This window comes from Dysidea avara, chromosome 4 (genome assembly GCF_963678975.1).
Source record: "Dysidea avara chromosome 4, odDysAvar1.4, whole genome shotgun sequence".
Lineage (NCBI taxonomy): Eukaryota > Metazoa > Porifera > Demospongiae > Dictyoceratida > Dysideidae > Dysidea > Dysidea avara.
Window position 1 is genome coordinate 3,762,761 of NC_089275.1, and position 13,069 is coordinate 3,775,829.

Sequence of the window (13,069 nt, forward strand, 5' to 3'; positions counted from 1 at the left end):
GCATATTGCAATTGGACATATCTTCAACTGGTTGCTGACTAGGCAGATACTCTTTATTAGAAATGTCGTAAGTTTGGATACTACAGTATTTGCTGGGACATGTGAATCATACTGATATGTTGAGTTTTACTTCAAATCTTTGATTGCCACCACTTACCCCACACTGCAATGGTCTTACATACTTTGTATGGTTTTATATAGTCTAATAGAACAGCCAAACACTCTAACAGAGCAGCATGCAGTGTCATAATTTACAAAACTGCATGTGAATACTATTTTGCAGACTTCCAAGAGCTGTAGCTATATTTACAATCCTTCTTCTTGTACATTTTCCCATTTGACATCCCTAAGTAAAACTGCCATTGGTTTTTGAAGCCTACACAAAATAGATTCTTGAGATGTCCTCCTGGATAGTTCTTCACAAATAATACAATTATTATACTTATTATAGTTTAGCTTCACTTGATTGCAACTCTACAAGTGAACTTCCATAATCAACTGCGTCATAATTCATTCTGATAGCTGACACATACTGAATTTCTAGAAGCTATGCCAACTGCATTAGTAAGCTTTTAAAATGTTTTTAGAGAGACCATGCAGTTTTTGCATCTATATTCATAGCATCTATGTTGCATTATTAGAGTACACAGTACACTGGGGAGGTATACCATGTCAGGTATTTGTGGAAACATGAATTTTGGGGTATATAGAACCAATAGGTGCCTCCAGGATTTTTGGTGACTGGTTTCTGATCAAGAGCATAGCTAGATTTTTAGTGAAGACCAAAAAAAATAAAAAATACAAGGTAGCTGCCTGCTGAAAATAGCCTAACTTCTCTCCATGCATACTACACCTATAACTATAATTTATACTAATTTTATGGCTACATAACTTGCTGCTCTGAATACTGTGACTACTGACTGCTCTATTAGAGTATCCACATGCTTGTTTATTGAAACACACATGCACACACATAATATGTTGAGACACATGCTTTGGTAACAAAAATAACCATAGTACTAATACTTTAGTAATTAAGGCTACTGCTTTCGATTGCCTTGTATGACTTCTGCTTAAAGCTGATTGGCAGCATACGTATTTAAGTAGAAGATGGATTCTTCTCTTGTTTGCAAGATCCCAACTGGCCTTCACTTCATACTATGCCCAAAAATCTTATACATCTTGAATGATCGTATTTTACACAGCAGGAACCGATCTAGAGTTTCCCAAGGTGGGAGGGATGCTAAACCATAGGTTATCTATATAGTGTGGGGGCTAAAAATGTGGTAACTGATTGTACAACTATAGTAGTGCAGTGTGAGAAGCACACTCAGCTTTATCTAGCAGATCTGGGGTCATGCCCTCACAGGAAAATTGTGCAAATTTACTGAGCTTTCTGAGATTGAATTTGGCAATGATTTGTATATGTAATAGGATGGATATATAATTATGTAATATGATGGATGACTGTGGTATTCGAGATTAATAGTGCGAGCGTTGTAAACAGGAAGTAAAATAGTACGAGGCGAAGCTGAGCACTATATCCTTCCTGAAAGAACTATTAATCCCGAATACCACAGCCATCCGTCCTATTGCAAATTAATCTGACAACCATAGTAACTGTTGCTAGACAACAGAAATTCAAAAATAACCACTGAAAAAGACCAATCAACTAGCAACCATTGCCATAGTCTCAAAATAATGTTTATCTTAATAATAGTTACCTAGCAACCATTGCTAACAACCATATTGTTGCTATGCCGTGGGGCATCCATCACTATGGTAACATTAGTGCCAAGTCAGACATTTACAACATACCACATTATTTTAGCCAATCAAATTAGTATTATAGATTTTTGTCAAGGGATCTTGACAAACAAGTGTAATACTATAGCTATTGGCTAATCGCTTGACACATTTCATTATAATATATAACTGGATTTGACAAAACCAGGCTTCCACACACATCCAGGTTTGCGATTTTAAAGGGCCATAACTCAATGTAGGAATAGGCTATCACTTTCAAATTTTGACCTGTTATTACACAATACATTGAGAAATTAGCCTGAAAATTGTAGATCAATAGCATGCTGATTGAGCAAGTTACAGGCAGCTAAAGTTAAAGAATTGGATGTGTGTGGAAGCCTGGTTTTGTTAAATTTGGTCACGTAATGTCAAGCTGCTATTGAGAGTATTATATTGCAACACATTCACTTGTTGGATTAAAACGAATGGTGAGCCAGTGAAATAGTTATTATTGTCTAGTGATGGTCAAGGGCGAATCCAGAGTTTGGAAGGGGGAGTACTTTGCTGAATAGTTGAACAGCAAAAAAAAAAAAAAGTCACAGCAACAATGGTTGTCCTTTACCAAATGTATATATGTATAGTATTCAGATTCTTATTCATAGTTTCATAGTTAAGCTACACTGCCTCATGAACACTGTGACTGCTTTATTAGAATGATTGATCATGACTGTTTTACTAGAGCATCTCGATCTTGTATGCAATTTTTTTTAAAGGAAGGGGGAGGGGCATGTGTCCCCTGTGCCCCCCAGATCTGCCACTGATAATAACTAGCTTTCATATAAAGGATACTGCATAAATGCTGCAGTATGATCTAGGAGCTAATCTTTTTGTTCTTTATAGTTTGAATTTTAATGATGGAGTTGGCTGTTCTATTAGGGTATTTCAATGTTTAGCAGGTTTACCATTTAATCCTCTAAGAAATTAGCTCTTCTTTTCTCACTTTTTCCATGCTTTCATTGCAATGAAACTACACCTTTACTACATCTATTAGTATAGCTTACTAGCATGCACATGTAACAGTTTGAAGGGGGTGCTTCACTCCCCATGCACCCCCATTGACCCTTGGCACTGTGACATTTCCTCCATTTGCCTGCTCCATCACCCCTGAGGCTGATCTCTCCACGCATGTCATGCCAGCTGAATACCCACATGGTCATGATCATTATTCTTGAACAAAACACTTCCTGTGCTGCCACGTGCACATTGAAGGAATTTACTTTCAGCACTTATTATACTCAGATCTATATTGTACATGTGATGCTTCTATCGATATATTTCTTCACTAGTTACCCCACTCTCAGGCATAGATGGGGCTTTACAGGGGTAATTAACTGTTGCCCACCATGGTATTTGACAAGCACCCAAGTAGCTATGTTTCTTCCATGGACATGCATACGTACATCAAATCCCTGTATTGGCCTAGACCTGCATGAGGTTTATGGTGGGGATTTGACATGCCCTATTATGAGACATTTGACATTTTTACTCATTCAGGTGTGTTAAATATATAATTCCCCCATAGTTATTATGCTGGGGAGATAGTTGGGAATTACATGTTGTAGCTCACACTCAGGGCCGCCCACGGGGGGGAGGGGGGGGGGGGGGGGGCAGCTGGGGCATTTTGCCCCGGGCCCCAGCCTGAAAGGGGCCCCATGAGGCCCCCTTGAATACCTTGATGATTTGTTTGTAGCTGAACTATCTACAAGGTAACTTCTTCTAGCTGATCTCTCTACAGGGTGATTTGTTTGTAGCTGAATTCTGTATAGGTGATTTGTTTGCAGCTGAGCTCTTTACAGAATGGTTTCTTTGTAGCTGAACTCTCTACAAGGTAACTTCTTCTAGCTGATGTATCTACAGGGTCACTAGTTTGTAGCTGAATTCTCTACATGGTGGTTTCTTTGTAACTGAACTATCTACAAGGTGACATCTTCTAGCTGATCTTTCAACAGGGTGATTTGTTTGTATCTGAACTCTCTACAAGAAATCTTCTTCTAACTGATGTTTTAACAGGGTGAATTGTTTGTAGCTGAACTCTCTACAGGGTGATTTGTTTGTAGCTGATCTCTATACAGGTTACTTATTTCTAACTGATCTCTTTAATTCTGTTCAGGGTGACTGCTCTATTAGGATGACTGCTCTATTAGAGTATCTCGATCTCGCACTTGCTACACCAAGTTGGATTTCGTGTTATAACTCCGTGGATTTAAGTCTGATTCTTCTACACCATTGAAGAGCCTTTCTAAGATGATAACTCCATCTGTACAGCGATTTTGAAAGCATTACCCCAAGCGGTTTACCTGGTAGGCGTGGCAAGCATAATAATAATAATTATTATAATAATAAAATAAAAATATTAAAAATTAGCTAATCTCGATTGCGTAATTGTTACACACTGTTGATTTTTTCGCTGTATCTTCCTGGTTTTTAGCTCGATTTCTTTCAAACCACAAAAGGTTTGAGGTTCAATAGTTAACCTATTCACCCACCGATTTTCAGCTTCTTCCCATACGCGGTTTACCCTGTAGGCGTGACAACATAAATTATTGGTGTTATTTTTCGTGCATAATCGCTCATAACTCTTTGTCTGTTTATGGTATTCCAGCCAAAGTTGGTACCGAGATGCGCCTTTATACCCCCCTTCTGTGTGCCAAATTTCAAGGCAATCGGATAACGCGTTCGAGTTTTATAGCAGTTTTTGTAAGTGTGCGACAAGAAAAAGAAAAATAAGAAGAAAAAAAAAAACGAAGAAACTCAGCCAATTTTTGAAGTCGCATATCTCGGGAACGCGCGAAGCGATTTCGCTCAAATTTGGAATGTAGAGTGCTGCAGTTGGGGGGCATGTCCACAGCAAAAATCGTCTTGTTTCATCAAGGAAGCACAGAGCTACGGAGGTGCGAAAATTGCGTTTTCTTTCTTTCTGTCAATATACTCACGGGTGTTACGCGCCGGCTTCTTGGGCCGCACGACACACTACCGTGTGTCTTGATATGGTTGGTGAGGCGTGGTTATTGTCATTGTTAGCAGGTCATGACCCTTATTTTTTTATTTTTTTTGGTCTTCAACTTACAGCTTGGGTGAAGTTGTGATTCAGAATGGAAACCTCCCTGCCCCTGGGGCCCCACTTTAACTCTTTGCCCTGGGCCCCTTACTTTCTCTGGGCGGCCCTGCTCACACTGCATGCCCGCCTGCAGCATGGTTCATAAGGGGACTAGCTATATAATTCATGACAGTCCTCTCAGATTGAAATACTGCAGTAGAGTAGCGTGCTTGAGAGGAGCTAGATCACATCTAGGGCTGTCACTTCCACTAGATCCGTGGATCAGGGGGTTCCAGCTCATTGGGATTGCAAATTGATCGTCCTATAGCACTTGAAATCTTCAGCTAAAACATCATGGAGACACTGCAGTCTGGAGTGGCGGTGGCCTAACAGAAGGGAAGTATATAGTAAAGTCAGCAACTCATTCTTGATTCCACCGATCCCTGGTTACCCATTTAGCTACCTTAGACAGCCGTGCACTGCGCACGTGATAGTCCACGTGGTGTTACCAGTTGCCTCTAGCGTAGCCATACTGGTATTTGGGTACAGGTGAGACGAGTTGGTGTAAATTTATCCTGTATTTTGCTCTTGTGTTGTATGTGTTGTTTGTGCACAGGGTTCCATTGAAAATTACTGAGTGGACCCCTGTTAAAATATTACAATTACAATTTATTTTTCATGTTTGAATTGACAGCATGCAGAGTCATCCAAGAACTGGCATGATAGTCTTTCGCCGACGCACTACAACTGTTCGTGTAGTAACCCTCAGGTCCCGCAGTGAAATTGGTGGATACGAGCAGCAATTTATGGACACACCGCATGACTCACTGTGGTATATCTGTAAAATATGCATCCATCCCTGCCAAGATGCTTACATATGTGGTTGCTGTGGTCACAACTTTTGCAAGTCTTGTTTGAATAATGCCTCTTCCACATGTCCAGTATGTCAAAATGAAGAGCTCACCACTTTCCCTAATGCTCAAGCTGACCAAGAGATTGAGGGCTTTTATGCAATGTGTATTAACAAGGAGGTTGGTTGTGAATGGCAAGGTGAACTGACTGATATCACTAACCACCTTGAAAACAGTAATGGCTGTCAGTTTGAGGAAGTGAAGTGTTCCAATGAGTGTGGAAAAATGTTACAACGACAACATCTGATCAGTCATGTTGAGACTGAGTGTCTACATCGTAAGGTTGACTGTCGGTACTGCCACATTATAGGAGAACATCAGTATATTGAGGGAGAGCACAAGGAGCAGTGTCCCAAACATCCATTACCCTGTCCCAACAAGTGTAAAGTTAGGAAGATTACTCGTGAGATCATGCAAGCACACAGGAAGGAGTGTCCTCTTGAGATAGTCCAGTGTGGGTATCACAATATGGGGTGTGAGGAGAGGATGATGCGTAAGAGGAAGAAGAAGCACGAACGGGACAAGATGAAGGAGCATCTATTGATGATGAAACTTAAGTGGTATAAAGAAGTCTATGAAGCTAAACTAGCATCCACAGAAGCTAAACTAGCATTAGCCGAGGCTACATTAGCATCAGCTGAAGCTAAATTATCTCTCACAAATCCACATTGTAACACCGAGGTAATGCTGCACCATTTGATCAAAAGTTCTGGACATTCCAGGATGGTAATTTACCCACCACAATGGCCTATCTATTTAACCACCATGGCAACTAATAATACTGGAGTTGTTAAGATGTGTCCAGTAATAATGAAAATGGCAAATGTTGCATCAATAAAGGAAGAGGAAGTCTGTTGGCAGGGTGAGCCGTTTTTTTCTCAGCCGAATGGTGGATACAAAATGTCTCTAAGTGTGTTACCTGCTGGTAATGGTGATGGGAAAGGTACTCACATGTCAGTGTACCTGTGCCTCATGAAGGACCATGCATACGATGGTGGACTGACATGGCCACTGTGGGGAAAGTTTGAGGTCAAGCTGCTGAACCAAATCAGTGACTGTGAGCATTATTCTGGGATAGTGCTCTTCAGTGATGGTATTCCACATATTGCTGCTAGTAGAGTCATTGATGGTGACAATGGTGTAGGTTGGGGAAAGCCAAAGTTCATCTCAAATGAAGCCCTCCAAAAAGTAACTTCCACATGTCAGTATCTCAAAGATGATTGTGTCTTCCTCCAAATTAGCAAACTACCATAGACTATGTGGATAATATTACACTGTGTATGATTGTAAAATGAATAGGACTGCATTGTGTACGCAATAATACTGAAATCTTGTTTTAAAAAAAGAAAGTTATGGCTTTTTGTGTGTTTAAAATGTGATTTGTTAAGTTTGTTTTGCAGACTCAACAATTTTCCTTATAATGTTCTTGAGGAAAATGACCAGGGCTAATTTTAAAAACTCTTGTAATAAGACACTTTTACTTCTAATAGTCTGAGAATTTCAAACTCAGTTTATGGCTTTTGTACTCACTAAAATAATACTATAAGAGAGGCAGTGTTGGGGATAACGCGTTACGTAATAATTATTACTTTTGAGATAACTACAAAGTATGCTATAAAAACAGGTAATATAACTCAAGTTACTTTACTTACAAATGTAACGCGTTACCTAAGTAATATAGTTACTGTAACAAATCTAATATTACATAATATTATTGTTACAAGTAATGAAGTTACTAGTCTCAATAGTAATCCACAGAGTAATGCCTATAGCCACAGCAAAGTTATGAAGCCTACTGAATGAAGCTTATTTACCAGCTTCTTACTTGTAACCAAGATTTGCACATTGCCCAACAATGCAACCATGTCACATGATAAAGTGGTTGTTTCACATGTTACTTTATTTTTTGGGTATAATATGTAACTGTAACTAAATAGTTCTGTTACAAGTAATATGTAATATGTAACTAGTTACTTTAAAAAGTAACTTGCCCATCACTGGGTATGCTCTGTTCACAGATAGTTGTACTGTGTCAGAAAGTTTGCTTGTTCTTTCTAAGTATTGAGATGCCATGAATATGTGACCGGATATTGGAAAACCTACCTTTTCGGCACAAGCAAACTTTTTGGGAAAACTCAAATGAAAATTTCAACAGTTTTTTTTTAAATTAATGTTTTTTGCACATTTGGATAAAGCAACTATTAAACCTTCTTTTTGTGAAGTTTCACACCCATAGCTTCTTTTTCCTAGGAGATATGGATGATTATATAAGACCATGTAGTAATTTCACATGTGTGGGATAACAATTAACTTACAAATTGGGTGATTTGTTCAGCTGCTGGAATGGCTAAAACTTAGTCTTAGACAATGATACTTGCCATTTAATTGCAGAAAAGTTCTAAGAATACTTCATTAAACTATCAGAAATGTCTTTTAAAGTATTTTAGATGGTAAGAATGGAATTATTAGTAAACAAAATGATTTGTCACCATTTGTCACCCTTAATCACTCACAGAACTCAATACATTACCATAAAAGTTAGTTTGTAATGTACAGGACAGAAAATTGACAATATCTCAGGAATGCTTGAAGATATTAAGCTGAAATTTTAACACAAGATAGATGAGTACCCAGTACTTCATTTAAGCTATAAAACAGAAAATTGACCAATGTGCCAAAAAGGTAGGTTTTCCAAGATCAGGTCACATATAACCATTATCGTTTTTGAATAACAGCAGTTTCAGTACTAGTTAGTATTGTCTGTTTATAATAATGCCACATGTACAGACATCAGCCGAGAATATGGAAGACAGCTGGGTTCAGTGGGTTGTAGTTTTTATTTTGATGTATGAACATTATTGCTGCATGTGCTGTGATGCACGACTACTGTGACTGCATGCATGCTGTGCAGCTGTGCTAAAATCCACATCAAGGTTGTTGATGGAATAATGATGGAATAATCAACCATTTGGGGATGGCTAGCAAGGAAGAGAATAACTGTTATTTGCATGCGAAGGCTTCAGTGTGGGAATAATGCTCTTCATTATTTTATTCTTTCAAAATCTCTATAATGCTCAATTTTATTCTTTCTATGCTTAATCATCCTCCTTCCACATTCCGCAATTGCAATTTGATTTAATATTTTCTGCTGCTACATGCTGCTACATGCAGCAACATGGAACATGGCACCCTTGAAGCACTTTCTGAACCTGTCATCACATATGATGCTAGCTATACTTCTGGTGCAGCAAAACTGGTCCTCTGCTTAGAACTGGAAATTACATATATAGTTTGCAAAATATTTAGTTTGCAAAACTTTTAGAACTGCCCCTGTTTGGCTGGCTATGCAATAATTACACATTCACATCTATGTGACCAGATTTGCAAAAGGTATACCTTTTTCACACCCAAAATTACTGAACTTTGAACCTTCATAACTTTTTTATCATTGTATATAATTGCCTGAAATTATCCATGAGCATAATTACAGTATGTGGCTGCATTTTGATACCACAGCTGTAAGAGCAAGTTACAGAGTCTCATAATTGGCTCAAGTTTGTAATTCCTTCCATTTAGGCTAATGCATTTTTGTTATAGCTAAATTACACATAAAAGTGTTCTGTTTGCTGGACATTATGCTTCAATATGCAAGCACAATGCATACATGATTATGTCTAACATTATGCAGTACTGTGACAGACCTATAGCCTACTCTCAGGTATCCTAAGTTTGAATGCTTCATGGTTAATTGCAAATTATGTTAAAAGTTTTGTATCAATTCAAAATTTCTTTTTAAAAATGTAATTAAAACATGGGAATAGACGTCACTGAAAAAGTAATCAAACAAGCCAGCATGTTAAACACAGAGATATCTATTTGGACTCAAATAAACATTTATATAAGAGTATTCTCAGTACTTATCTTCCCCTAACTACTGATTTTCCCTTATTCTCTAGCTACCATATCCATTGAGTCCAAATAGAGATCTCTGTGTGCTTAACTTGCTAGCTTGTTTGGCTCTTGTTTCTTTACTTTTTTTCAGTGACCTCTAATTGCCATGTTTTAATTTCTTAAAATTACTTTTATGCTAGTTTGTTTACTTTTTAAGTGGTAGTGAAGTAGTTTTTGTAAAATATTCTTTCTGTAAGTCTGCCCAATAGACAACGTATAGCACACTGTGGTCAACAGTAGTACGGCTTCAACTAAGTGATCACAATAAGTCAAGTACCCAGCGGTACACATGCAACAAAATTGCTGCTCTGGTATGAACTTGATATACTGTGGGTAATGAAATAAGAATGAACATGCTAATGCGAATAGACTGGATACTTATTAATGCATCGGACAGAGACTAAGTCAGAAGATCAATGGCAAAATTAACCTGCAAGAAACAAATTTGCTTGAAAGTAGATGTTAGCATTGAAATATGCATTTAGGACACGAAGAAAAACATAGGAAGGTGTTATGTAGTTTATTTATGATGCCTGATTAAGTACTGGCTGAATGCAAAGGGAATCCCAGATCCCAGGCTGTGTGGCTCCTCAGGCATTTTCCAGGACTGCAATCTGTCTGTGGATCGAGTCACCACCTAGCCTGGGATATTTTTCTGATAGTTTTCAGCTACAGGTTTCTGACTCCCTGCTTCACAGGCTTACTGTTAGTCTCCTCGCAAGTCCCTAAAGGGATATAGCCAAAAAGTACTCATGTTTTGCTCTAGTCCAGTGGAAAAAAAAAAAAAGAAAGAAAATGTAGATTTTAGTTCATTTAAAAATTAGAATTCACCTTTGCCAGTGGACCTAAACATCTTCATTAACTTCTAGACTTCTTTTCAGGTTAGAAAAGATTACTAAGGTGGTGTTTATTTGAGTGTTCTATTAGGATTTTGGAAAGAAAAAACAGGGGCAACCTCTATTATGAACTACTACCATGGTTCATGATGTTAGCTACAAAATATAATATAGTGTTTGATAGTTAGTAGCTACTGTACATGTGTGTACAGTACTAACTATCAAACACTATATACACTTACTGTAGTTAACATCATGAACCAGAGGTTGTCCCTGATTTTTTCAGACTGTACATAACATTACAAATAGTTGTGATTGTAAATGCATGTGACATGTGAGCATTTCACTGGTGCATTTTAACTATTTGGTCCTATGCTCTGTACCATATGAATATTAATTTTTACAATCACAGCTATTTGTAATATTATACAGTCTGGTGAACAGGAGGATTTGATCATGATGCTTAAGTTGCTCTTCTGTTTACTGTTTATCCTTACTGTCAGTAAGGTGGCTTCACTGCTATGTTCAGATCAACAACTACCAGCTAGTGGTGATGATGACCTCCAACAAGTCTCCACCCTACAATACTGCCTGGTTGATGACTGCACCATCATGATAATCGATACTGGAGAGAAACTGGACATTGTCTACACTACAGATAGTCTCATTGTTTGTTACTAACCCAACAAATGGCTGAACTTCTGAAGTGATTGCAAAACAACAAAATGACGTACCTTGTTATGACTTGGTTACCAGTAATCAACAGGTTATTTTATTCTGCCAATGATGTAGTCTTTATTGTTAGTGCTAGTCAGTGGGTTTATAACTGGCCTTCATTTACTATTAAAGTGTTACGTAGCCTGTTACCATGTACCATGCATTGTTGCCATATTTGCATTTATATTGCTCCACTATATCCTACCACTCAATTCACAGAGCACATGCCACCTCAATGTAGTAGCTAGCTCTTCTGATATTCTTTATGTGCAGTCATATGACTGCCATTTGTGTCCTTGCCCAAATTGCATATGGCACGTATCGTAGCTACAACTTACAACCACTCTTGTCCAAGAAGGCATGCAAGAGGTTTTTCAGATGCAAAACTGCTTATGTGGTCGGTGCAGCAGTATAGTAGTTTTCTTCTTAATGATGTTGTATGATGATACTGAATTATGACATGCTGTGATGTGAAACTCAAGTGATATTGTTATATAGTCAGTGCAGTAACGTACAGTGTATATACGACACAGAGTTGAGACATTATGTATGTAGAAATTGTATTGCATATGAATTATACTCCAGCTAGCATGGTCTAAAATTGAACATAAGAGACAAAAAAGTTTATACTTTGGTAAGAAACACCAAGTGTGCTACATGTAAAATCAAAGCAAGCCATATATGCATTATTGCATTATTTCATACAGTATAATTTAATGCCGAAACGATTATTTGGATATTCGACTATTTGGCCAGCATGACATTCCATTCGTTCACATGCTATTCAAATATTCTTTAGCAAAGTAGTACGCTGTGATCAGATGAATTTATAAAGCCAACCTAGAAGCTAGAGATTGTGAAAAAAGTACTAAAACTTTTCATTTTAGAAATAGCTCTCAGGGTCTACTACCCAACAATGATATCAGTACTTTATTCATGAATTGAATAATTGATCGTTTTGTTCACAACGCTTTGAATAGTAAAAATTGCTGTTTGTTTCAGCACTAATATATATATATACTTGTTGAAACATAAAATAAGAGTTTGTTAGCTACAGCTACAGCTACATAACTATGTCGTGCGCATGACACTGATATGGTATAAAGATTTATTGTTTTAATTGGGGTGTTTTAATAGGCACCTTAAGCCTTCTACCCTCCCCTATGAATTTCCACAAATTAGTAAAAATCAAATCAACTGCACAATATCCACTAAGTCATTCGAGTGGACACAAACAGTCACAAAATACAAAAGCCACAAAAACACAAAACCAGTGACAGGTATGCAAAACTGTAAACAATTGAATACAAAAATCATGTAGGTAAAATTATGAAGAATAACCCATGATGGAATTGCTGGCAATGGAGGTCCTTGTTGAGAGGATGAAAAGTAGATGGTGTAACATGCATGGGTGGCTAGCTATAATATGTTGGCGGCATCTCTATCTCATTATATGTTATTGTTATATTTATTACTGTGTAAAACCTCATGTGAAATATAAAAACCTGCATAGTAAACACTAATTTTGATTTAGTCCTGCTAGTTTATCTTAAGCATTTTGTATTAGGTGCTGTTAATATTCAGCAATTAATAAATACAGCATTAAATTTTGTATATATAGCTATATTGGAAAGATTCAATTTACAAAATCATAGCTCAACGGTATGCCGGCTTTCCTGTTACTTTCTTGGTACTGTGTAACCTCTCTGTTATTATCGTTTTGTATGTGTGGTGTGTACTTTTTAAACTTTTTGTTTGTAAGTTAGTATTGTGCCTTATGTAGTATTTTGGGGAAGCAAGGCCGGCCGTAA

The 13,069-nt window shown here is 37.6% G+C and overlaps 1 protein-coding gene and 1 long non-coding RNA gene across 2 annotated transcripts in view; one reads left to right on the forward strand and one right to left on the reverse strand.

Annotated features, from left to right (window-relative positions):
* LOC136252752 (uncharacterized) overlaps nt 1–13,069 on the reverse strand; it is a 232,625-nt gene that overhangs the window by 62,080 nt on the left and 157,476 nt on the right. The window lies entirely within an intron of this gene.
* LOC136253984 (TNF receptor-associated factor 4-like) lies at nt 5,302–7,103 on the forward strand. The gene is made up of 2 exons (XM_066046630.1): nt 5,302–5,392; nt 5,538–7,103. The coding sequence occupies exon 2, from the start codon at nt 5,539–5,541 to the stop codon at nt 7,006–7,008; it is 1,470 nt and encodes a 489-aa protein (XP_065902702.1). The 5' UTR covers nt 5,302–5,392; nt 5,538; the 3' UTR covers nt 7,009–7,103.

Coding starts and splice junctions, on each gene's coding strand:
- LOC136253984 (XM_066046630.1), top strand. CDS start 5,539: ATGCAGAGTCATCCAAGAACTGGCATGATAGTCTTTCGCCGACGCACT.